A 26,882-nucleotide genomic window follows, 5' to 3' on the forward strand; every position below is an offset into this window, starting at 1 on the left:
AAATGTTGACTCGCGCAAACTCTTGCTGGTGCCAATCACACACATGTTTTAATTTTATAATACTACTAGAGGCCTGGTGCATGGATTTGTGCACTGGTGGGGTCCCTTGGCCTGTCCTGTGCCCTCTTGCAATCCGGGACCCCTCAGGGGATGTCAGAGAGACAGTTTTGGCCCAATTTCCACAGGCCAGGCCGAGGGACCGCACCGGGCCTCTAGTATGCATATAAAATCTTTGGTTAATCTCTTCCCATCCTCCCCCAACCCCCACTTCCCTCTGAGATTCATCAGTCTGTTCCATGTTTCCATGCCTGTGCATTGAGCATCTTCCCCCTGGTGATCATTGTTCATCATAGCTACTGGCTGGTCAGCTGGTGGCTTAGACTTATATATATATAGATATTATATATATTATTTTGACATGCAATTTTTTTGCAGTAATGTAATTACCACACAAATCTTTCTTCTAATTAATTTCCTTTCTGTGTGCATGAATCCATGCACCAGGCCATGAGTGACATTATAATAGACAAAAGAGATGATTCAAAATTATTTTCTGAAATTTATATAATACAGACATCTACTTTTTTGCTTAATTGAATTTAATTTTTAAAATGACAACAGAGCTATACATAAAAATTTATCCCAATGACACTTTATTTTTACTTCTGAATCTGAAGTAATTATCTAGATATGTAATTATCTAGGTGTATAATTATCTAAATGTAGGTGTGGCATGCTCATTATGAAGGGTTCTAATGAGAACAGTGACATGGAAGATGTCAATTGATATGTAGAAAATTGTATCAATTATATGGAACACAGTGGGGTAAACTTTGCCATTTTAAATGTTTAAAGGAAATGATAATCATTAAGAAAATTAGGGAGGAGGTAGTGATACTGAAGGAAAATACTAGATTTTGTATACACAGCAGGTTTTGAAGCATGTTAAATGACATATAACCCCAGTATCATTGCTTTGGAAATGCTAACTAGAAGGCCTATACAAACAAAAGAGTAGTTTTGGAATAGCTACATGCAGTTTTGGTGATAATGCCATATTCCAAAAGTTTTATTATCTGTATTATTAAAAAATATATGTTTTTACTGATTTAGAGAGAGAGGAAGGGGCTAGAGAGAGAGAGATCAATTGGCTGCCTCCTGCATGCCCCCCACTGGGGATCAAGTGAACCCGGGCATGTGCCCTGACTGAAGATCTTTTGGTGCATGGGGCAATCCTCAACCAACTTAGCCATACCAGCCAGGGCTTATTATCTACATTTTACATTAAAAATCAATTAATATAATCACTGTTTAGAAGATATTGTGGCATACCTTGAGGTAACTGAAGTTGTCCATAGCTGAAGTTGTCCATGGGAGTTTTTACTTTTCATTATTTTCTTAATCCTCACCCAAGAACATGCTTTTATTGATTTTAGAGAGATAGGAAGAGGGAGAGAGAGAGACAAACATCAATGTGAGAGGGAAACATCAATTGGTTGCCTCCCACATATACCCAAACTCTCTATTGAGCCCGCCACCTGAGTATGTGTCCTGATTGGAAATTGAATCCACTTGCAGGATGATGCTCCAACCCACCGAGCCACACTGGCCAGGGCATCCACAGGAGTTTTAAAGCCAGAGTTTATCAAGGGCAAAAGCAGACCTTTTGACTTCATGAAAAATAAATCTGCTTCTGCGATTGCTTGAAGCAACAGACCAATGCATGCACAGGTCATTTCCTAGAGTCTTAGTCCCATTAAAAGGGAAGCCAATGACAATTGGAGACAAGATGTTTGTAGACAAGGTCAGCTGGTTTGTATCAAGCTTTCATTCACAGGGTGATAGATACTGCAGCAGGATTGAGGACGAGGACAGAATTCCACATATAGATGGGGTAGCAGAAAAAGTTTAGGAGGATAAGTCTCTTTTGAGATAGTTTGAGTTTTTTGTTTTTTGTTTTAAATATATTTTATTGAGTTTTTACAGAGAGGAAGGGAGAGGGATAGAGAGTTAGAAACATCAATGAGAGAGAAACATCGATCAGCTGCCTCCTGCACACCCCCTACTGGGGATTGCCTGCAACCAAGGTACATGCCCTTGACTGAAATCGAACCTGGGACCCTTCAGTCCACAGGCTGACGCTCTATCCACTGAGCCAAATCCGCTAGGGCTAGTTTGAGTTTTTTATATGCTTCTTTTTTTTTCCCCCTCTTCAGAGGTCAAATTTCAGGTGACTTCTAAATTACCTGAGTTTAGTGTTTTGTTTTGTTTTTCTCTTCCATTGAAATAATGTTCAGTAAGGATACAAGAAAGTCATCATACTTTAGGGCTTTGCACATACATGGTTCTTTTATTAGTGAAAACCTGTGATCACAGAAATATTTGTAGATATAAACAAGTAAAGGTGAAAGTAAACTTGGAGAAAAAGTGACACTTTTTTTTCCTGGGACTTTCTTAGTTGTAGTATTAAAAGTCTTATGTCCCTGGGAACCCCTCAAGTCCTGGGCAAACTGGGACAGTTGGTGAACTACGGAAAGATTGCAAAATGTAGTCCAACTTGTTTTATCTCCATTTGTGAAGCCCATTTCCAAAATTGCTCTTGAGAGTTCAGAGAGATGTTGTCTCCACCTAAGTGTCCCCAGATGTCTGCAGTTGAGGCAGGGGCCGATTCAAGTTTTACATATTTTGTCCTAATTTATAAGAAGGCATTAACTGACTGAATTTATTCAAAAATACTCAGGATATTGGTAATGTTCTTGGTCATAGTAATTTAGGGGGAAAAACGAACACGAAAATGTGATTTAAACTTGGAATATGATTGAGAGCCATTTAAAATTCAAAGTGATGAAAAAGAGTTCTGTGTTGAGCTCCATGTATAAGGAGGAAATTGCCGAATACTTTCAGCATTGCGCTAATGGATTATAATTTGAAGAGATTATCTATCCTTACCCATCCTGCACACAGGCAAGAATAGTGCTATCTTAAAGTTTTTCTTTGCTTTCAACAATTTAACAAAATGTCTGAATCAGTGATATAGGAATAATGTGTGATTTTCCACTTTTTAGAATAGTGTACTCATGTTGTAAAAATAAGTTAGTGATCTCTAAGGAATTAACATTAAAATTAGCTGGGAAGAACACAATTGTGGTGTATAGTATGTCTAATGAAGTAAGTGTTTTAAATGAGCAGAGATGTTCAATTATTTGCTATTCCAAAGTTTCTATCCATATAGAATTTAGGTGATATTATCACATTAAAATGGCATTTACATATACATTATTAAACCACCAAAGTATGTTTAAACTATGGCAACTACTTTCTTCAACAGATTAATTTTGATATTCAATGACTTACTATTTAAAAACCTTGAAAAATTTATGTCAGAAGCCTCCATACTCCATTGTGCTTACAAAGGTTTGACTTTACAAAATTCACCTTGTTATAGGTTTGATGTGAATTTATGGAGCATCATGTGATACTCCGGAATCAACCCTACTTATTAAAACATTGTTACTGTTATTTAGAGGCATTTATCAGCTAAAACCCCCACTTGCTCGATCCGCGGTCCTGGTCAGGATAGGTGCCAGAGGCAACCAGTACTGTCAGCACACTGGGAATATGTTTTCAAATTCCAGCCAGTGGGCTAGTCACTTTTCAATAAAGATGCAGCATCTGTTTCCTTCTGAAACTGAAACATTTTTGTGGTTATGTATTTTATAGCTAATAGTCTAACATCCAGATTGTCATTTGTAGTCAACATATTTGGGGCAATGAGTAGAGAAAGAAGGCATTTCGATACTTCAGCGTCTTCAGCTCTTTTCTCTGGACTACTGTGAATGGAAGATTCCCTGTGACATAGAAGTCTTCACAACCATTTTGTTTTTAGGTGGGGATGGGAGAGGAAGGAAGCCTTTGTGCATACCTTTGAGGTGCACTGTTTACCTAGTAATTTGACTTATAAAAGCAACTACTTTTAAACTTACAGAATTAAAGCATAACTCTGAAGTCACAAATATGGGTCTACTTTGCTGTCTACAGTAGATATATTTTTATTTATTTTTTAAGTTAAATCGTTATTGTTGAAAGTATTATTGTATGCCCTTTTTTCCCCCCATTGACCTCTTCTAGCCCGCTCTGTCCCCAGGCCTTCACCACCCTATTGTCTGTGTCCATGGGTTATGCATACATGTCTACAAGTCCTTTGGTTGATCTCTTCCCACCCACCTACCCTCTCCACCTTCACTCTGAGGTTTGATAGTCTGTTCAATTCTTCTATGTCTTTGGATCTATTTTGTTCATCAGTTTTTGTTCATTAGATTCTACATATGAGTGAGATCATGTGGTACTTGTCTTTCTCTGACTGGCTTACTTTGCTATATTTTTAATAGTTGCATGGAAAATGAACATTTATCAATTCAGCTATAGATTTCCCACAGCTCCCATTTTAAAGGGAGCAATACTGCAGGGCTAACAGACCTCCTTGAAATCAGCAATCATCTGATTGGCCCCATCTTAACTTACTCTCAAACCCACTGGGGTAACCACTACTCTTGCCAAAAAATGCCATCCCCAAAGCTAAAGGTCTCACTTCAGGGAGAGATGACAAACCTGTGTTTGTGGCTGCACCACTGAAACAGTAGGAAAGGTGCTGGAATGTGTAAGTCCATGCTGACCCCACCCTGTCGGCATCTCTGGAGATGCTTTGGCTCTTGTTCAGGTAGTGCTCCGGGTGGCACTGGAAGCCTCAGAAGCAGTTATGTTAGTCATTGTGCTGATGGAGTGAGGGCTCCACTGCCTGTACTTCTAGCAAATCGTTTTCTCCATAAGATCAGTGACCATGTCTTCTAGCTAACAAAGCCAGGAGTAGATGTTTATTAAATAATGGAGGGAAGTAGTACTTCCTGAAGCAACTGCTGCCTTGGTTTGGGCAGTGGTCCTGGAGATGGTGACCCAGGTGTCAGAAGCAATTTTTATTGCGCAAGAGGTCCAGGTCTGTAGAGTTATGTCATTAAAGGAATGCAAAGCAGAGGCATAGGCCACAGAAGACACTCTTACTGCAGTGGTAACCTCTATGATGGCTCCAAGGAGAGGATATGAATTAGTGAATTGGATAGCACCTTGATTATGAATCACAAACTGAGCCCATACAGAGTGCCTCATAGGCTGTGTTCTTCAAATTTGAAGAATTAGAACCAGGCTATGACCCATAACCTCTCCTACGGCTCTTTATATGATTCTGGACGAATCCATCTTCCGTGGATTCCAGTAATGCTAATCATTAAAAATCATAAGCTCAGAATTGGAAATATTCAACCATGGCAGAAGAAATCAGGTAAAAGAATAGGTGAAACTTACATATTTATTATGAAGTATCATGGCACATAGATTGTGGATTGTGACACAGAATGAAGTGAATTTCCTCTTGAATCATCCAGAACAGTATTTTCCAAGCTCTGATGCATGTTCAAATCTTGTTAAAATGCAGATTTTTGACTCAGTAGTCCAGGGTGGGGTCCCAGGTTTTATATTTCTTATCAGCTCTAAGTAATATGGATGCTGCTGATTCAGGGACCAATCTCAGCAGCAAGGATTAAGATACTTGGCTTCACGTTGGAATCATTAAAAATAAATGCTGAGGAATTTTAAGAGATAACTGAGTCTCATCCCTAGAGATTCTGACTTAATTGCTAAGGGCTGTGGCCTGAGCATCAGAATTTGTGAAAAGCTCCCAATGGGCAGCTAAGTTGGAGAATTGATGCTCTTGGACTGGTTTCAGTTTACTTTTGAAAAGAAATATTCATTTTAGACATTTAATCCTACATATTTTCATTGCAGGTTGCAGCAATCTACAAGGACTCAAGTATTGGAAATCTTATAAACATAGTTATTGTAAAATTAATTGTAATTCATAATGAACAGGTAAGAAACAGTTCTAAAATTAGTAATCTTAGTTGTAGTAGGCTCCTAGTATAAATATATATAGATTACAAAACTTATTAGAAATGAAATAGTTTAACAATTTTTGTTTAAAAAACTTATTTGGAGTGAGATTAACTTTTCCTGTTGTGATGGAAATAAAATGGAATAATAGCAGAGGGAGTAAGAAACATTAATAAACAAAAAATTTAAGCTTAGAAGCATCCATGTATTCACTTTTATAATCCTACTAGAGGCCTGGTGCATGGGATTCGTACACTGGTGGGGGGCGTGGCCTGCGGGGATTGGCCCGCTGTGGGAGCACCACTCATCCTGGTCACCCAAGAGGCATTCCCACTGTGGGAGCGCACTGACCACCAGGGGGCAGTTCCTGCGTTGAGCATCTGACCTCTGGTGGTCAGTGCGCGTCATAGCGACTGGTCAACTGGTCGTTCTGCCATTAGGTCACTGGGCTTTTACTATATAGGATAGGCTTGTTGAAGGATTTAGAATATGGTAATTTTTAGAAGGTAGTGTTTTGATCCTAAATACTGGATGTTATATTGAGATGGTCTAATTAGATTCTGCTTTGATCGCACTATTGTAAGTATTGCCAACATATGTTTGAATACCAGGGAAAGATACTGCTACTTCATTTGCCTATTAAAATGTTTTTTAATATATTGCATGGATGCTGATAGGCTTTGAGGGAAAAGAGGCCATGAATGTTTTGCGTAATACTGGTTTGCATATTCTTTTGCATAGGAAGGACCGGTCATCAGTTTTAATGCAGCTACGACATTACGTAACTTTTGTTTGTGGCAACAGACTCAGAATGTTCTTGATGATGCTCACCCTTCCCATCACGATACTGCTGTTCTTATCACAAGGTACAGTTTTAGAAATATAACATTTCTAACTGTAATTGCTTATCCTTTTTCTCCTGCATGCTCACTGGTACTTCTTGATACACAACAGTGTCCTATGAGAACTTGTATTACAAAAGGTAGTATTGAATGAAAGCTTTTTTCTCTTCTTTCAGACTAGTACACGAGGTTATTCCTTAGGAAATTAGCAATGTTAGGTTATTAAGCAATAGTATGACCTAAACAAAATAATTATCTTATTCTATTAGTGGCAGAAGAAGAGAATTAGGAAAAATATTTAGAAATTAATTTAGGGCACTGAGAACAGGCTTAGTTCATTTCCCACTTGATCTTTTAGTCACTTGAAAAGAAGAGCTTTTGAATTTATTTGCTTGTCCAATCAAAGTGATCCTTTTACTTAAAAAAAAAATTGGTTCCTTGTTTTGATGCTCAGTGCATGTCTTAAATACTAGGCTGCTTTTGCTGGGGTGTTTCTCAAACTTATTTACTCCTGTGGAAAACAGCTTCTGCTATTATAAAGTGATGATCCATTTTCAAGCATCACTATCCATTGTTAAATCACACCTTTGTTTCAGCAACTCTGATGCCACCAGAATATTTACATCCCAGGTCTGTTGGGTGTTTTCTGTTGGTTGGTTGTTCAAAGGAAAGAAATCTCTCATTCGAGGGTCAGACTTGTAGAGACCTTACCTTTTAGAACCCTGAGATGTAATTGGAGACATATAGTCTATGTGCTTTATATCTTTGCAAAACTAAAGCAAAATTGACTTAATTTTATACATGGTAGGCTATTATCAGTCCATGGTTCTGCTCTGGATTATAGTTTAGAGGCCAAGCAACCAAGACTGTAGATAACATCTTAAACAAGGCAGGGAGAAAAGGCTATAAGAGGAGACCATAAGGAAAGAGATAAGGGAACTTTTCAGTTAAATGGCTAGGGACTAAATAAGATCACATCTGAGAAGATCATTATTTTGTAGCAGAGAATAATCACTGAGGCTCATAATGACATTGAGACATCAAGGAAAGAATGAATTATATTACATATACTGTATAAGTAAAGGCAATGAGGTGAAAAATACACTTAGAAAGCTTTTCCTAAACTTGGTTAAGCTTCAACTATTTACAGTATAGCCATCACTTTTATATAGCACCCATTGCTTACTGCTATGCACAGCTCTTAAGTTTAAACTTATTGAGAGCTTATTAAGAACTGGATTTTAGAAGTTGGTTTGTGTTAATAGTTAAAAGCTTGTTTATCTTTGTTTTGGCTTGTTGCAAAAATATTTTCTGAAAAATACTTCAAAATCTTTTTTTTTTTTTTTAAGGGAAGACATTTGTGGAGCTAGAGAGAAATGTGACACATTAGGTAAGTTATTTTGTAAATTAAGTATAGCCTATATAATTGTTTACTGAATTATTTAAGGTGATGTTTAGGTTATTTTACATTTTAATCATTTTGATCAATTATCTTGATTAATGATTATTGTTGTCACTATTATTTGATTCTGCTTCTATAAATTTTAAAGACTAATAAGAACTAATATATGCCAATTACTAAATATCAATTGCTGTGCAGAGCTTGACATATTTTAAGTGTTTTCATTTATAATATATTTTTTAAATTTATCTTTATTGTTGAAACTATTAGATGTCCCCTTTCCCCTTCCCCCATTGACCCCTCTCTACCCTGTACCCCTCCTCCCCCACCCCCCAGGCCTTCTCGGTACTATTGTTTGTGTCCATGGATTATGCATATACGTATACAAGTCCTTTGGTTAATCTATAATATTTGATTCATGCAAAATAATACTTAGTAACCTATACGCAAATTTAAAGCAAAATAATAAAATGAATAGCCATGAACCCACCACCAGATTTAAGAACTAGCATTTCTTCGATACTGCTGTACGGCCTGTTCTAAGTCCTATTCTGGCCCCTTGCATTCCCCAGGTGGTAGCCAATATGTGGATTTTGTATGTGCCAGTTCCTCCCATCTTTTGAAAAAGTTTTATTAACTTATATGTAAATGTGTTCCTAAAAGAAATGGTTTGGTTTTGCTTCTTTTTGAGCTTTGTAGTAGTAGTTCATGCCTTTTCACTGCTGTATAATATTTTGTCCTATACCTGTTAGTGGATTGGCCTGATTCCAACTGTGTTCTATTACAGACTTTACTATAAGAGCTAGGGTATAGTCTTATGATTAGAATTGCTATGTCAGTAAATGTGCTAATGTTCAATCATTGTAAGATTTACCAAATTATTTTCTAAAGTAGTTTTACTAATTTAGACCTTTATAAATAGTATATGAACGTTCCTTTTGATTATGTCCTTATCAACACAAGCTATGTTCAGATTGCTTATTTTTGCCAATCTGAATATATTTTATTGCAGTAATAATTTTCACTTCCTTGATTACTAATGAATATTGTCTGTAGAGTTTGTCTTCGTAAAAGCTTCCAATAATTGGCTTTTTATCTGTTTTGTTGTTGTTATTAGTCCTCACCTGAGGATATTTTGATATTTTTCCATTATTTTTAGATAGAGTAGAAGGGAGAAAGGAAGGTGGAGGGGACTGGTGTTGGGCTGTGGGGTAGAGAAACATCAATGTGAGAGAGACTTATTGATTGGTTGCCTCCCGCACATGCCCTGGGAATGAACCTGCAACCTAGGTATGTGTCCTTGACTGGGAATCAAACTCTTTTGATGCTCTAACCACTGAGAAATACCGGCCAAGGTTCTGTTGTTTTTACTTCATTAATTTCTGCTCTATTTTTTTTTCCAATTTTACTCCTACTGTTCTATTTGTAATGTAAATTGTCTGCTTAGCTGGTTAGCATCCAGGCTATTTCCTTTTCTAATTTTACTATTTAAAACTATCAATTTACTTTACTGTATCATGTTGTTGTGTCCCACATGTTTTGATAGATATTTTTCATGTCATTCAAAATTTTAAAAAATTCTAAGTATGTGTAAATTCTATCATGATTTCTTTGACTTATTTAGAAAAGCATTTAAAATTTTCTTCATATTAAATTATAATTTAATTTCATTATAGTTGGACGATATGATCTATATAAAACCTATTCTTTGAAATCTTTTGATATTACCTTTGTGGTCTCTTATGTAGTTAATTAAAAAAATGCTCTATGTATTTTTTAAAAGAATGTATATTCCCTAACTGTGGTACACATGGTTCTCTATGTCTATTAAATCAAAGTTGCTTAATTGTATACTTACTAATTTTTTGCTTGTTAGTAACTAACTTGAAACATGCGTCACTCTTTCCATATAGTATTACAATTTTTCATTTCATCCATTTTCAGGCTGATGTTTTTGGTACATATAAGTTTGAATTGAACCTTTTACAATTGTATAGTGACTCTACACTTAATGATACTTTTTAAATAAAAAAAATCAGTATAGTTAAAATATTTCTGGTAATAATGTAGCTATCCCAACTTTTTATATAGTATTTATATAGTATTTGGATATATTTGTTCCTCCAATTTCCCAGTGCCCTTATATTTTAGGAGTTTTTCTTGAAAACAACATATAATTGGATTTAAAAATAGCATCTATAATCTGTTTAACTGGCAAAGTTATTCCATTTACACTAATTGTAATTATTGTTATATATTGACTTATATATACCATTTCCATTTTCTTTCTGTTTATTCCATTTTGTACTATACTTCCCTTCCCTGCCTTCATTTTTTTGGCCTCCTTTGGGTAATTACATTTTTAAATCAGTTTTTTTATTCTACTATTCTCTTTGCGGGTTGAAATTGTATATACTATTTTATTATTTTTGAGGTTTCTCTGGCTTTTTACTAGCATATTTAACATTGTCTAAAGCTCTCTCCTAAACAGATATATTAGATTTCTTAAACTTTGTTCAGCTTCCTCCTACCTTATATGATATTGTCTATTTTCTATCACATTGTAAACTTTGTGTATTAAAGGATAATGTCTTATATTTAATATTTGTTAAAATTTGTGCCCACCTTCACAATTTTTCATAATTTTATCCCCCCCCTCTGAATTATAGACTTTAAAAGTTCCTTTAGTGAAGATATATTAGTGAAAAATTCTCTATTTTATTTATTCTGGAAGTTTTCTTAATTTACCCATATGTATTTCTAGTACCAATTCTAGGTTGACAGTTATTTTATGTCAGTTTTTTGAATATGTAATTGCATTAGCTTTTGACTTTTGCTATTGAGAAATCTGTAGTGTGTTTAGTTGTAGATTTTTGGTGATCTGTTTTTTATTCTGGCTGCTTATAAGATCTTATCTTTGTTTTGGATATGATACAGTTTCATTAAAATTGTTTTTTAATATAATTTTCTTTTTATTTATTCTGCTTGGGATATGTTGTGATTCTTATATCCATTGATTAATATCAACTCTGAAAATGCCCATCCTTCTTTTCCTTCAAAATGTATCCTTATATTCTATCTGCTCTCTCATGGGGCCCTAATTATATTTGTATTAGCTCTTCTCATACTGTTTCCCATGCTTTCATTTCTTTTTCTCCTCATGTTTCATTCAAGCAGCTCTAACATGCATTTTAGTATTTCTCTCTTTGTCTGCTTCTAATTTGATATTTCAACCATCCTCTGAATTTTCCATTTTAATATATGTTTTTCAGTGTAATAGATCCTAGTTAGCTCTTATTCAAAATCTGTGTTCATTTTATTTACATTCTTTTTATATTTGTTCATATTTGTAATTGCCTTTCATGTTTACTTAAACATTTCATTTGGAGTAATATTATATCCATCTCTGACAGTTCCCATATCTTAAACAGTTGAAGGCCAAATATGTGGTTTCTGCTTTCTCTTGTGTTGACTTGTTTGTATGTTTGGCGATCTTTGATTGTGAGCTCATATTTACTTAATATTAATCCATGAGATTAGAGGTGATCTACTTAAAAAGAATGTACTTTCTTTCAGAGAGTATTTTCTGGTGTTTTGCTGTTACCCAAAAGGTGTTACTAACCAGGGTCCTTGACTTAATGTGGAAAACTCAGGATCAGCTACTGTACCTTGAGGCTTCTTCTACCAAGCTCTTAGTCTCTGGATCATATTACTTTTAGCAGTATTTGCCCTCAGAGTATCTTCTATCCTTACTATTCATTGCTTACCCCTTAAGATTTAGCTCAGGTATAAATGTGTGTGCGTATGCATGCATGTTGTATAAGAGGGGCAGGGGAACAATATATGTTAGATTTTGGAGATTGGGACTTGATCATTCTTGTAAAACATGTCAAGTCAGTGTTCATTAACACATAGTTTTTATTAATGATCTAGTTTCTTTGTGTTAGGAGGACTCTTTAGAAACTGTAATCTTCTACAAATGTGGAAATAGACATCTGCTACTGTAATTATTACAGCAGGACCCTGTTCTCTTCTCTCCAAAAACTATTCTCTGGCTATGTTAGGTATAGTATTTTATCAGCCAATCTAACAAGAATCCATAAATATATTTCTTATATTATATATGTCCTATTTTCACATCTTTATACTAAAAGTTAAATATGAAAATGTCTGCCACATCTTACTGTTTTTTAAATGATTTAATGCTAGACATTCTGGACTATTCAGGTAGAAGTGGGTGGTCTCCTAGTCTCCTAGTTCATTTTTTTGGTAGTTTCCAGCCTCCCCTATGCACATAAATCATAGTGACATTTAGAAACATAAACTGAAAATGAGAGCATTCTTATTATTCTATTGAGGGAAGGGTAATGATAATAATGATAACTGATATATCTGAATGGATTTTATATGTTATATCCAATATTAAAGTTTTACATGATTTAACTCTTAATTTTTACAACAAATCTATGAAGTAAGAACTATTCCAATTTTATAGATAAGAATAAATGATTTTCCCAAGGTTGCCCATCTTGTATTAACACAAGATATAGTATTTTATGTTCTAATCTAAAACATATTGAAAAATGACAAACTAAGGCTAGTTCTTAAGACAAATACAGAATGTCGGTAATAATTGCTATATCTTCTTTTGCAAGTACTGTTGCCCCAGTCCCTGAGCATGTTTTGCAAAGTGTGTTGAAAATGATGGTTATTGTTCAAGATGGCTGGATTAGATGACTCTGTGCAGCTTATTGCACTAACAAACAAGGGAGCCTGTGACAAATTTGGGCCCATACTACTTTATTCTATCTTTGGCCACTTTTAGAGAACCTAGTACCAGCTTGAGTGAATCAAGGCACAAACCATCAACATGCAGCTTGGTATCATAATGCTATACATTCAGTTTGATTTTTGTTGGTCTTGACTGTTCATGGGCATACTTGAATGTGGTTTCTATTCACATGCAATGCATATTTTCACAAGTCTATTATGTGACTAAAATGGCCATATAAGAATATATTCTTAAGCATGAAACAAAGTTTGAGTGGTAACAGGGACAATATCATGTTTCAAATATCTCCATGTCCCTGAAAATAAATAAATATATTGGAACTTGAGCCATTTGACAGATTGAAAATACTAATGAAGACAGAGAAAATGGCAGAAATTCATGGAAAAATTTGTTCAGTTATAACTTATTCTGATAAAGGAGAAATAGAGTATTGACTAAAATTGACTGAAGAATTTCACATACAATATTAATTTCCCTCATACTTTGGACAGAAAACTTTTAAAGAAATTTTATTTATTTTTTTTATTCTTCTTGCTTTTGGTCTTGATTCTAATTAAGAAAAAGTTCTTTGGTGATGGAGGGGGCGGGGGAGGGGGTGGCGAAGAGTGGGAGGGGCTTTGCCCAAGTAGGTTTTTTTCGCCAGAAAAGGGTCAGAAAGAGAGCAGATCTTTTCTTATTGTTTTGTTGTTGTTAATCCTTACCCGAGGATATTTTTCCATTGATTTTTAGAGAGAGTAGAAGGGAGGGAGAGACAGATGCTCTGTCCACTGAGCCAAACTGGATAGGGCTCTTTCCTTATTGTTAAAAAAAGTATTGGCAAATGAACTCAGTCTGAATTTTTCCAGCATTTTTAGATTTTTCAGTTTAACCTCTATTTCTTTTAAATACTAACAGAGCCAATCTGATTGTTGGGATACTTACCTTAAATGCTGGAAAAATGTCTCTTTTGAATTTTTATGAATAAAAGAATACATAGGAGTAGAGAGCTAAACACAGTAGATAATACAAATCTAGTCTATATTGACATTTCTAAATGTAAAAACTTTACAGTAAGAAATTGGTTAAAAATGAAAAATTCTTTATGAAAGGTATCATTGTAGGAGAGAAGCTAAATTTACAAGCAAATATTGAAGGATAGTAATAGCAAAAACCAAGGTATTATGTTAAATTAAAAATAAATAAATGAAATGGAGCTTGATTGATGGAATACGGATTGTTGTAAAGAACTCTTATTTTGAATTTCTTTTTCTAGTTTATTTTTAAAGGACTTGATCAACTGGAATTACTGTGTCAGCCAGTTCATACTACCTTCATCTTTCAGCAACACATTTGTTGCACATTATATATAACTAGAGGCCTGATGCACGAAGATTCATGCAAGAATGGGCCTTCCTTCTCCTGGCTGCCGGCACCACCTTCGCTCTGGTCGGAGCTGCCTTTCTGCTCCAGCCCGGAGCCACCTTTCTGCCTTCCCATGCTGCCCAGAGGCCCAGAGCGGCTGGGGTGGTGCAGAACTCCTGTATCCTGCCCCGCCTCCAGCTGCTTGGGGCACCTGCGTATGCAAATTAACCTGCCATCTTTGTTGGGTTAATTTGCATACTCACTCCTGATTGGATGGTGGGCGTCACAAAGGTATGGTCAATTAGCATGTTTCTCTTTTATTAGTGTAGATAATAAAAGCATAATATGCTAATCAGACTGGACGTCCTCTGGGTGAAGCTGAGGCTGTGAGGGAAGCCTGTGCCGTGGGTGCCTGCCAGTGGCCGGAGGGAAGCCTGGGTGCCTACTGGTGGCTGGAGGGAAGCCCGGGTTCCAGGTGCCAGAGGGAAGCCAATGCCAGCAGCCAGGGGAAGGAGGCCTTCTCTTGCATGAATTTCATGCATCAGGCCTCTAGTTCTTTATATAAGCATGAATAGGTGCTAATATATGATACATTTTCCATTGCTGAAATAGTTACAAAATTAAGTGCTTGCAATAATTCTTGCAATAATCATGTTTTATTTAACATACTAGTGGCCTGGGACATGATTTTGTGTACATTGAAAGGAAATTAATTAGAAGAAATATTTTAATATCGCTATTCGCCCCTTCTCTATAATAGAAGCGTCAACCAAATTCACAATTGACAATGACAGATCGAAACACACGTGTGCGATTGGCACCAGCGAGAGCTTTATCTGTATCATGCATGCTCGAGTCAACTTAGCCTTTTATATATATAGAATAAACTTGCTTAATTAGACCTGCTTTCTGATGTAGCTAAACTTTTTCCAGCCCAGTGAAGCACCCCAACTTCTCTTTCAGGTAATTGTCAGCAACACAGCAGTAAATATCAACACAAAGCAGATTATTATTGTAGATCACGCAGGGAGAACAAAGGGTAAAATATTTTAACTGCAGCAATATTTTACTATATTCTGTGCAGTGACAAAACCTGAAGTCATTTTCAAGGTCCACCACTTCTTACTTATTTTCAGTCGGGTCAAGTTCCTAAGCTTTCTAAATCTCCCTTTTCTGGCTAATGAAAAGAAAATAGGATTCCACTGAGTCTCCTATCTACCTACTCTAGGACTTCTGTGAGGATCAAATGAGATGAGTCACAGGAAAACGCTTCACGGACATTTGGTTAAAGTGTAAAATGTTTGCACTTGGCTATAAAGCAAGTTGTGTTCCTGGGCTGAAGAAACTCCAAGGAGGCTAGTCAGTAGGGAGAGAGAGCCGGGCGTTGCTACGTGATGTCATTACCCGGTGCCCACAGTGACTATTTCTGGGCTGGGCTGGGCTGTGGGACACATTTTTGCCATGGGGTCTCAGAAGCATCATCTGCGATTTAGTGGGGTGTCACTCCAGGATGGTGGTGGGGCCTGTGTCCCACTTCGGGGAAAATGAGTGTTGCTTTGTGGGCACCAGGTTCATGGTGCCATTTCTCAGTAAATGACCAGTGTGCATCACGGCAGCTCCTGCATTAAGCATCTGCCCCCTGGTGGTCAGTGCATGTCATAGCGACTGGTGGACCAGTTGGTCTGGTCGTTCTGTCATAATGGTCGCTTAGGCTTTTATATATAGACTAGTGGCCCAGTGCATGAAATTCATGAACGGAGGGGACGGTTCCCTCAGCCCAGCCTGCACCCTCTCCAATTGGGGACCCCTTGGGGGATTTCCAACTGACAGTTGGACATCCTTTTTGCAATCTGGGACTGCTGTCTACTAACCGCTCACCTGCCTGCCTGCCTGATCACCCCCAACTGCCCTCTCCTGCCAGCCTGATCTCACCCCCAACTTCCCTTCCCTGCTGGCCTGGTTGCCCCCAACTGCCCTCCCCTGCTGGCCTGATCTCGCCCCCAACTGCCCTCCTCTGCTGGCCAATTTGGTTCTAATTGGTCAGTTTCTATGCCAGTCAGTGTCAAAAGCTCCGCCTCCTAGGCAGCCATTGACTCCTCACAGTTGACCCAGACTTGGTTCTGATTGGCCAGTTTCTATGCCAGTCAGCGTCTCTGGGCCTATCAATGGGGCCTGATCAGAAAGGCGGGGTTGATCAGCAGCCCTGGTGGAGGCCTGGAGAGAAATGGACACGGGGCTGCTGGCCAGGCTCAGAGGGAAAGACAGAGGTAAGTGCTGGTCAAAAGCTGCCTCAGATGCTACAGATCAGCCCCTGCTTCTCTCTTCAGGTCTTTTTTCAGGCCTGATTCAAAGCCCCCTCAGCAGTCACTGCTAGGTCACCAGGCCTGCAGCCTCAGTAGTAGGTTGCCATGGCAACCCAGCGCTGACTTCCAGATGGTCAGCCTTTGGTCGTGATCGGTCGTTACACCCTGGCTCTTAATTATAGAGATATAGATGTAGATAGATAGATAGATAGATAGATAGATAGGGATATATAGATATACTAGAGGCCCGGTGCACAAAAATTGTGCACTGGGGAGGGGTCCTTCAGCCCAGCCTGCCCCATCTCACATACTGGGAGCCCTCAGGGGATGTCCTACTGATGGCTTAGGCCCGCTCCCTGTTGGAGCAGTCTGTCCTCCCTTTGCGGGAGGCGAGCGGGCTGATCAGTGGAAGGCGCCAGCCCCATCACCCCACTACTGCAGCCACTGCCAGTCACCACAGCCACCAAGGTATTTTCATCAACATGGACTCCAGTCTCTTCACCATGAAAAAATGACAACTTTCTTTAGGCATTTTCAAGATGTGCCTTTCAAAAGATATGACATTTCTTTCTTTATTTTCCTTTTTATCCTCACCTGAGGATATGTTTCCATTGATTTTTTTCCCCCTTCCCTCTGATTCCAGGCTCGGCCACTTCCCAAGCCTACAACCTCCACCCCAGGTTGTAGGCTTGGGAAGCGGGCACCCCCCGCCCCTCTGATGGCAGGCTCGGCCCCTTCCCAAGCCTATAGCCTCCACCCCAGGCTTTAGGCTTGGGAAGTGGGTACCCCTGTCCCCCAAGCCTAAAGCCTCCACGGGATGGCTGGCTGGGAGTGACCTGGGTGCCGAGGAGGTTCCCAGGACCTAGGTATGTATGCAAATTAACCGCCATCTTTATTGGGTTAATTTGCATACTCACTCTGATAGGCTGTGGGCTAGCAGAGGTATGGTCAATTTACATGTTTCTCTATTATCAGGAAAGATAGATATATAGATATTAAATGCTAGGTGCCATTCTAAGCTTGTAACATATACCGGGTGGGACAAAAGTAGGTTTACAGTTGTGAATATATTAAACACAGTTTATTCTTGTATTGTTATTTATTAATGATTGTGTTTTTCATATGAACAACTGTAAACTAATTTTTGCCCCACTCTGTATTCACTCATTTAGTTATCATGGTAATTGAATAATTGTATGCTGCTTGAAAACTTAAGGAAATTACAGATAATTCATAAATTATTGTGTCCCATGCTATTTTTTTTTTTAACAGTTATCCTATTACCAATTTCATTCATTGCCTTTCTTACGGTCTACACCAGTGTTTGGCAAACTCATTACTCAACAGAGTGGCAAACTGCGACTCGCGAGCCGCAATTTGCCGACCACTGGTCTACACTATTGTGGGTCTAAAAGTTTATTCTTCCTACAACAAATAATTCTTTTTCTTTTCCTGTTTTAGAAAAATTGTTTGCTCACCCATATTTTTAGATTATTTTCTTTAGTAAAGGAATCCAAGAATTTCTTTAAAAGACTTAAACTGCAGACAAATCATTGTTTTCTTTCTTTACCCTTATAAAATGTTCATGCACTGTGAACAGCCACTCTGCATTCATTTCTAGGTAGTAATGCCATTGGTAAATGCTTTAAAATTGAATTCTTACTTTATGATTTGGTATTTCCTGTTTTGATGAAATACGAATGTGAAATTTTTCAGGCTTGGCAGAATTAGGCACCCTGTGTGATCCTTTACGGAGCTGCTCTATTAGTGAAGAAAATGGCCTCAGCGCCGCCTTTACCATAGCCCACGAGCTGGGACACGTGTAAGTACCTCTGTCACCTCAGTAATATGCTTTTTTTCCATTCCACTTAGCGTGTCTAAATGTCCATCTTGTCCATCTTCAATTAAATAATTAGGACCTTTATGTCTTTAAAAATATTTTAGTGTAATTTTTATCCCCGAAATGCTAACTCTGGCTCTTTTGTGATCTATGTTAGGTCAGACAGGCTGCACAGATCAACAGACTAAGCAAAGAACTAGAACTTGTGAATTCTTTTATTTCATTTACTGTATTGGATTACATGGCAAGCACTTCTGGCCTCTATCCCTTGTTATCTTATACATGACCAGGTACTGTCCTCTTCCATCCTATGGGAGGGCCTACAGGGCTGCTGATTATGGGCAACTCCCAAAAATATTTGGAATACCAACTCATTTCTTGCCCTTATAGCTCAGAGCTCCAGCAGAGAATGTGGTATGTGGAAATTGCTTAATAATTAAAAGAAAAACTTTTTCTCTGAGATCCATAGTTTTTTGTTGTTTTGTTTTAGGTTGTGTGTGTTTGTGTGTGTGTGTGTGTGTGTGTGCGCGCGCATGTGTAAAAATTTGGAATCCTCCTATCTGTTCCTACATTATTAAAAATTCTAATGGGGTTCTATGCTGTAAGAATGGAGGCTGCAATGTCCAATGATACCTTTGTAGCTCCCATGGAAAGTCAGAAACCCCTATACAATCTCATCCTCTGAAAAATGATTCCGATAAACCCCCAGAACACCTGGGATTTTTCGGTTTATAAGGAATGGAGGCTTAAGTTGCCTCTTTAGTTTAACTACATTTTCTTTTCCTGGTCATGCTTTGACATAATTAGAGTATTCAGCTGAGACAATTCCAAGGGGAAATCATTTTTAATAAACTAGTACCTCTTCCGTTCCCTTTTAGGATGGTTCTGTCTCGTGGGCATCAGCAAGATGCACACTCTGATTTTTTAAAATTGTTTCTTGAAGTGGGGATAGGATTAGGAATATAACTGAGGGCCATAGATGCATTGCAGTGACATCAGAAAAGCACTATTTGTTGGTTTAGAAGACTGTTCTTGCAGAGAGCACCATCTTAGATATTTATTTTCCTGAGAAACTCTTTAGGTGGCTTCAGAATATGGGTAAGTAGTTTAACTAAAAGACTGATCTAAGTACAGATTTCAGCCTGCAAGTTAGTTTCAATGTTCCTTTTAACTGTGAGTTTGTACTTGGGTCCTCAAAGAATGCATAGGATCTGTTGCTAACCAGCTAATTATTTAATGTTGCTCTCGTGAAAAGTTGTTGCCTTTTAGGAATGTTTTATTATTCTAGTCTATTCATCATCACTTAGTAATTATAGACTAGAAACTTAGGCTGTTTCATATAAAATAGGTGGGTATTATAGAATAATATGGAATTAGTGATTAAAGAAGTCCCTTTTAAAAATTGAATTTATTGGGTGACATTGGTCTGCAAAACCATACAGATTTTAAGTGTACAACTTAACAAAACATCATCTGCACACTGCATTGTACGTCCATCGCCCCAAGCAAAGTCTCTTTCCCTACCCATTTCCCCCCTCCTTTGCCCACCTCCACCTACCCCCCACGCCCCTTTCCCTCTGGCTACCACCACACTATTGTCTGTGTCTATGTGTTATGTATATATGTTTTTTGGCTAATCCCTTCACCTCCCCTCATCTAGTCTCCTCTCCCCTCCCCTCTAACAGCTGTTAGTCTGTTCCATGTATCCATGTCTCTGTCTCTATTTTGTTCGTCAGTTTATTTTGTTCATTAGATTCCACATATAAGTGAAATCATATGGTATTTGTCGTTCTCTGACTGGCTTATTTCAAAGAAGTTCTTTTGGTACTGTAGCAATAATCAGTGGTCTGGAATTTAGTGTAGTATTGCCTTTACCTAATCTTTCCACACATCTAAGATATGCATGTTGAAAACTGCCAGCATTTTTATGTGAATGCTTTGTCCTTATTGCAAGGAGGTGAGCCAGAATCCAAATATTTTGATTGTGTAGATTCAGATATCATATTAACAGACTGCTTCTGATCAAAGTTATAACCTAGTGTTTTTCAGAGATTATGTGCTTCTTAAGGTGAAGGTAGCCTAGTTTATAATGCTTTATGGAGAGATCAAGAGTACAAATTCTGATGAAATCAGACTTATCTGCATTTTACATTATAATATAATATAGATATAAGAGATTTGTTCCTTATGTTGTATACATATTTTAGTATTTTTAAGTGTCTGTTTTTATTTTTAGATTTAATGTTCCACATGATGATAGTTTTAAATGTAAGGAAACTGGAATTAAACATCAATATCATGTGATGGCTCCAACTCTAAATTACCACACAAGTCCCTGGACCTGGTCAAAATGTAGTCAGAAATATATCACTGAATTTCTAGAGTAAGTCTGGTTTTATGTTACTTTAGTTAATTATTGCAAATTTATTAAATTATAAAATTTGAAATTTGTATCTTTTGAAGGGATTCAATTTATGTTTAGTTTTTCATTGTTTAAATTCAAACTTACATTCATTGTACAAATGGATGTTTAAAAACATGGAAAGTTTTGTTTGTATTTCAGTCTTAACAGTTTTTTTTTTGAGGGGTTACAATTCAGATCTAGCATTCCCCTTGCTATTTGCCACTTTCCTAAATCCTCTAAATATATGATGTACTCTAATAACAATTTGCAAGGTAGATATTATCACTCTCAATTTACAGATGAGGAGACTTAGGGCTCAGGGAGATGAAATAGCTTATCCACAGCCATGCATCCTGGGAAGTGGTGGAACCGAAAGCCAACTCCCAAAACTGCCATTCTGTCTCTGTGTTGTACTCCTTTCTTAAAAAACCCCTTTGGGACGGAGAAGGCATAATACAGTTTGAAATTCCTTTGTTTCCTTGTTGTTCAGATCTATAAATGTATTTTTTCAAATGATTTGAAAGCTTATTTCTATTTTTACATTTTGACTTTTGGGGCATTAGATATAAGGCATTACTATTGGATGGCAAAGTAGACCAAAAGCATCATGTGATCAACATATGAAAGTTCATTTCATAAATTATATTCTGATGGATTTGTCTTTTTAGAAATGTGTGTGTGTGTGTGTATATATATATATATATATACATATATATATATATATATATATTTCAGAGAGGGAGGGACAGAGAGAGAGATAGAAACATTAATGAAGAGGGAGAATCATTGATTCCCCCATGCCCCCTACTGGGGATTGAGCCCACAACCCTGACATGTTCCCTGACTGGGAATTGAACCATGCCCTCCTGGTTCATAGATGCTCAACCACTGAGCCATGCTGGTCGAGATCTTTTTTTTTTTTTTTCAATTGTATCTTTAAAGAAGTAGTGGGGCTCCAATGAGAATAAACACATCAGAAGTCCTTTGTAAACTCTGAAGTTTTCTTACTGACTTTGATTTGAGCTGGGTTTTAAATTATGAAAAAATACTGATATTCTCTTTGGAAATAAAGAACTACAAAAAATGTGATGAAGAATCTTATACTGACATGCATCTGTGTATATTCACAATATTTCATCTTCTGTCATTGGTATAGCACTGGTCATGGGGACTGCCTCCTTGACAAACCAAATGGGAGAATATATGATCTGTCCTCACAACTTCCTGGATTAATGTATGATGTAAACAAGCAGTGTGAACTCATGTTTGGTCCTGGATCACAAGTGTGTCCCTATTTGGTAAGAAAAATTTTGTCTTTTTGTTTGAAAACTACCATAAAGTTGTAGTTAGAATATATTTCAAAGTGTATATTCTCTTGAACAGAAGGTAAATTAAATATATCTTAAACATTTTTAAGTGTTAGAAAAATCTGGTGTTTGTCAGAAAGGGCCTTAAAAAAAGAGAAACTAAAATTCATTGAGTAATTATTATATGCCAGGTACTGTATTAGGTACTTAAAAGTTATCTCTAATTCTCACAAAATCCTATGTAGTATTCTCATTTAGAAACAAAGCCACAGAGAGGTTTTGAAAATTAACGGGATTTAAATATTTACTTTCAAATGATATTATTTTTGCGGACGTGGGAAGAAAATTATGTGAGACATTTTTGTATTTTGATGAGTTGTATTAAAAGACCCAGGAATATAATAGACTGTATTTTAATTTATGTAGATTTGAATCAAAAGAAATGAAATTTGGGGCCTGTTGTTTAGTTTTCATTAAACTATTTGTAAGTTGTTTTTAGGATTTTTCATAAGTTAGATACAGTACTAGGTTGTGAGAATCACTGGCCCAGAAATTCAACCATATTCATTCATTGAAGTAAATATAATGATATGCCACATAATAGCTGCCATAGAATAAATGCTTGTTGAATGTTGAATGAGTGAATGAAAGTTACTTAACAGTGAGTATAGGGACATACAAGGCATACTCCACATAGTGAATATTGTTCCTGAAGTCTTAAATTCATAGTCATAGTTTTTCATAAGCCTTTAAACATTCTGTATGGAAGGGGGAAGATTTACCTTAATTTTTTACATAGAAGCCACATTTCTTCTTTCTTCCTACCTGATTTAGACACTAAACAAACTTTGAATTTAAATTCAGAAAAAGGAAGGAATTATCTTGTGTATAGCTCCTGTGAACCTCCATAGATTTTTGTTTCTTGTGAAAACTTCAGAACCCTTTGTTTAAAAGTTGAAAGTCTGTATTATATTCACAAAATAGGAAACCAGTATACATTATACAGTATTTCTATGCACATTATTCATACATTCCTCCATTGGATCAAAGAGGGCTTTTGGAAACTCTTTGTGAATAACATTTAACAACAAAAAGTCCTTTAGAAAAATATCTTGCAAAGAGAGAAAAATGCCTCACATAATTTTGAATGTTTCCACTCCAATTCATCTCTCCCATTGTTCAATGCATGATGAAAATCTAAAAGTTAAAAAAAAGGACACTAAATGCTGCCATTTTCTATATTTAGAGAAAAATCAAGAGCTAAAACTTAGTAAAGATTTTTTAAAAAAATATTTTTATTGATTTCAGAGAAGGAGGGAGAGGGAAAGAGAGAAACATCCATGATGAGAGAGAAACATCAGTATCAATAGGCTACCTCTTGCATGCCCCCTACTGGGGATTGAGCCCACAACTCGGAATCAAACCATGACCTCCAGGTTCATAGGTCAATGCTCAACTACTGAGCCACACTGGCTGGGCAGTAAATATTTTTTGCTGATTATTTCCAGCTGTGACCATGAAACCAGGAATTACATAAGATCAGTTTGTGAACTGATGCATTATATTGACTTGATTGAGTAATTGTGGCATCATTTTCACTCTTGCTTGCCTGCTCCGGTTCCTCTGCAGAAACAGTGCAGGCGCCTCTGGTGCACAAGTGCAGAAGGCGTCCACAAGGGCTGTCGTACTCAGCACATGCCACTGGCAGACGGAACCAACTGTGGTCCTGGGATGGTAGGTTTTCTCCAAGGGTGAGTCTTGTATCGAGAGATTATCCGAGGATGTGATTGCTCTGCATTTCAGCACTGTTCATCATTTGCTGTCAACTTTTGTTCTGCTGGTTGATTTAATATTATTGCCATTTTTTTTTTAGGTAGAATAGGGTCTAATGAAGTAAAATTATAATTTCCCCTGTTTTTCAAAATCTAGCAGATGAATATTAAAATTACATATAGTTATCATAAAGATAAATTCACATGTACAAATAGTTATCTAAGTACGTTTATTATGGTTTTGTTATTTAAGACTAGAGGCCCGGTGCACTAATTCGTGCACAGTTGGGGTCCTTCTGGGTGGCCTGCAGGGATCTGGCCAAAACCTGAAGTCCAACGCTGCCTGCAACTCCTACCTGCTACTCCTGCTCATCCTGGCCCCACTGTGCCTGCCGCAGGCTCTGGGAGAGGCTCATATTGCCGCAGCAGTGCTCGCCAGCCATGAGCCCTGCATCTAGTGCCCTCCCAAGGGGAGTGGCCTGTGGGATCAGGCTGAAACCGGCTCTCTGACATCCCCCGAGGGGTCCCAGATTGCGAGAGGGTGCAGGCCAGGCTGAGGGACCCCACTGGTGCAGGATCGGGCCTGGGAGGGACTGCAGGAGGGCTAGAGGGTGTGTCAGGCCCGTCTCACTCAGTCCTGATTGGCCAGACCCCAGCAGTAAGCTAACCTACCAGTTGGACCATCTGCCCCCTGGTGGTCAGTGCACATCATAGCGACTGATTGGTCAACTGTCTGCCTCCTGGTGGTCAGAGCACGTCATAGTAACTGGTCGACCAGTTGACTGTCTGCCCCCTGGTGATCAGTGCACATCATAGCAAGCAGTTGAGCAACCATAGCATATCATTAGCATATCATGCTTTGATTGGTTGTTAGGTTGTTCTGCCATTCGGTCTATTTATCCTTTTATTATCCTTTTATTATATAGGATGAGTATAGGCATATTATCCTTTTATTATTAGGATGAGTATAGGCATGAAGGACCTAATATTTCAGCAAATCTCCAAATTTAAGGATGTTAGCATTTCATACATTTTTCTCCCATAAAATTCAGTTAAGTATAACTGAAAGTTGTAAGTGTCTCCTTTGGATTATGTTGGTTCTAATTATATTGAAACTAGAGGCCTGGTGCATGAAATTTGTGCATGGGGGTGTGTGTCCCTCAGCCCAGCCTGCACCCTCTCCAATCTGGGACCCCTCGAGGGATGTCTGACTACCCTTTTAGGCCCGATCCCAGTAGGATTTGGGGCTAAATGGGCAGTCAGACATCCCTCTCACAATTCAGGACTGCTGGCTCCCAACTGCTTGCCTGCCTGCCTTCCTGATTGCCCCTAACCACTTCTGCCTGCCAGCCTGATCACCCCCTAACCACTCCCCTGACAGCCTGATTGATGCCTAACTGCTCCCCTGCCAGCCTGTTTGCCTCTAACTGCCCTCCCCTGCAGGCCTGGGTCCCCCCCAACTGCCCTTCCCTGCAGGCCTGGTCACCCCTAACTGCCCTCCCCTGCAGGCTTGATCACCCCCAACTGCCCTCCCTTGCAGGCCTGATTCCTCCCAACTGCCCTCCCCTGCTGGCCTTCTTGTGGCGGCCATCTTGTGCCCACATGGGGCAGCCATCTTTGACCACATGGGGGCAGCCATCTTGTGTGTTGGAGTGACAGTCAATTTGCATATTACTCTTTTATTAGGTAGGATAGAGGCTTGATGCACAGGTGGGGACTGGCTGGTTTGCCCTGAAGGGTGTCCTGGATCAGGGTGGGGTTCCCTTGGGGCATGGGGCAGCCTGGGCGAGGGGCCTGTGGTGGTTTGCAGGCCAGCCACACCCCTTGGCAACCTAAGCGGAGGCCCTGGTATCTGGGATTTATTTATCTTCTATAATTGAAACTTTGTAGCCTTGAGTACAGGCTAGGGCAGGCCAGGAAGTTTGGCTTCCTCCATTGTTGGGGAAACCCAAGCCTCCTGCTCACTCTGTGGCTGTAGCCATTTTTGTTGGGATTTATTTATCTTCTATAATTGAAACTTTGTATCCTTTTCGCAGGCCAGGGCAGGCGGAAAGCTTGGCTTCCTCCATTGCCGGGGAAACCCAAGCCTCCTGCTTGCTCCATGGCCACAGCCATCTTGGTTGGGTTAATTTGCATACTCACTCCTGATTGGCTTGTGGGTGTGGCTTGTGGGTATGGCAGAGGTACGGTCAATTTTCATATTACTCTTTTATTAGATAGGATACATTATATTCCTACAATAAACTGCCTACCATACTGAATCTTTACCATTCTAAGATCAGTAAATCTGCCAGCATGATGTCCAGTGACAGGGCTCACCATGATCATGAAACGTGTTGTATGTGAAGATGAATTCAGATTGTACTTGGTGCTCCATTGTGAAGTCAAATATTGTTTGTACTCAACAAATTTTAGTCAGCCTCTTCTGAGCTACCCCATGCAAAAGGAACACTTCTTGGCAATGGGTTAGCTAGTGCTGCCGAAGCTCACATTATGCAAAAGTAAGAACTTCAAATTAAGTTCAGTTCACCAGCTGACCTTGTGTCTTTACTACCTGCTGCTTTATTGAAATGTTTGTACCAGCTACTGCCCTTTTCTTGTATCACTTTTCCATCCAAAGGCATGTGTTTCCCATGAATACCACTTAGCAAATGAATTATTAAAGTTTCATTTGAAACTTCAGCAATTTTTGTAGTACCTGAAATACTCATTGAAATGGTTTTGCACTCAAATTATCTTAGGATCCAAATTCTACTGGAATTCTTCAGGTTATAGATTTAAACTGGAACTAAATTTTAAAATTTGAATTTTATCTAAAATTTATATTTTGAGAGTAAGAATTATTAAAAAGACTATTTTTCTCACTTTTTGTAACCAGTATTCATAACTAGCTCTTTTTTGGGGGGAGGAAGTGGCATTTGTTAGAGTTACTGATGATC

At 38.1% G+C, this 26,882-nt stretch overlaps 1 protein-coding gene across 1 annotated transcript in view; it reads left to right on the forward strand.

Annotated features, from left to right (window-relative positions):
- ADAMTS20 (ADAM metallopeptidase with thrombospondin type 1 motif 20) overlaps positions 1-26,882 on the forward strand; it is a gene marked incomplete at its 5' end in the record, with an annotated part of 176,311 nt that overhangs the window by 46,236 nt on the left and 103,193 nt on the right. Inside the window, 7 exons of the mRNA XM_080659619.1 lie at positions 5,836-5,919; positions 6,682-6,806; positions 8,132-8,172; positions 18,337-18,442; positions 20,697-20,843; positions 22,021-22,162; positions 23,801-23,905. Of these exons, the coding sequence (XP_080515745.1) occupies positions 5,836-5,919; positions 6,682-6,806; positions 8,132-8,172; positions 18,337-18,442; positions 20,697-20,843; positions 22,021-22,162; positions 23,801-23,905 (750 nt within the window). The remainder of the gene's footprint in view (positions 1-5,835; positions 5,920-6,681; positions 6,807-8,131; positions 8,173-18,336; positions 18,443-20,696; positions 20,844-22,020; positions 22,163-23,800; positions 23,906-26,882) is intronic.

Source organism: Plecotus auritus (assembly GCF_963455305.1).
Source record: "Plecotus auritus genome assembly, chromosome: 3".
Lineage (NCBI taxonomy): Eukaryota > Metazoa > Chordata > Mammalia > Chiroptera > Vespertilionidae > Plecotus > Plecotus auritus.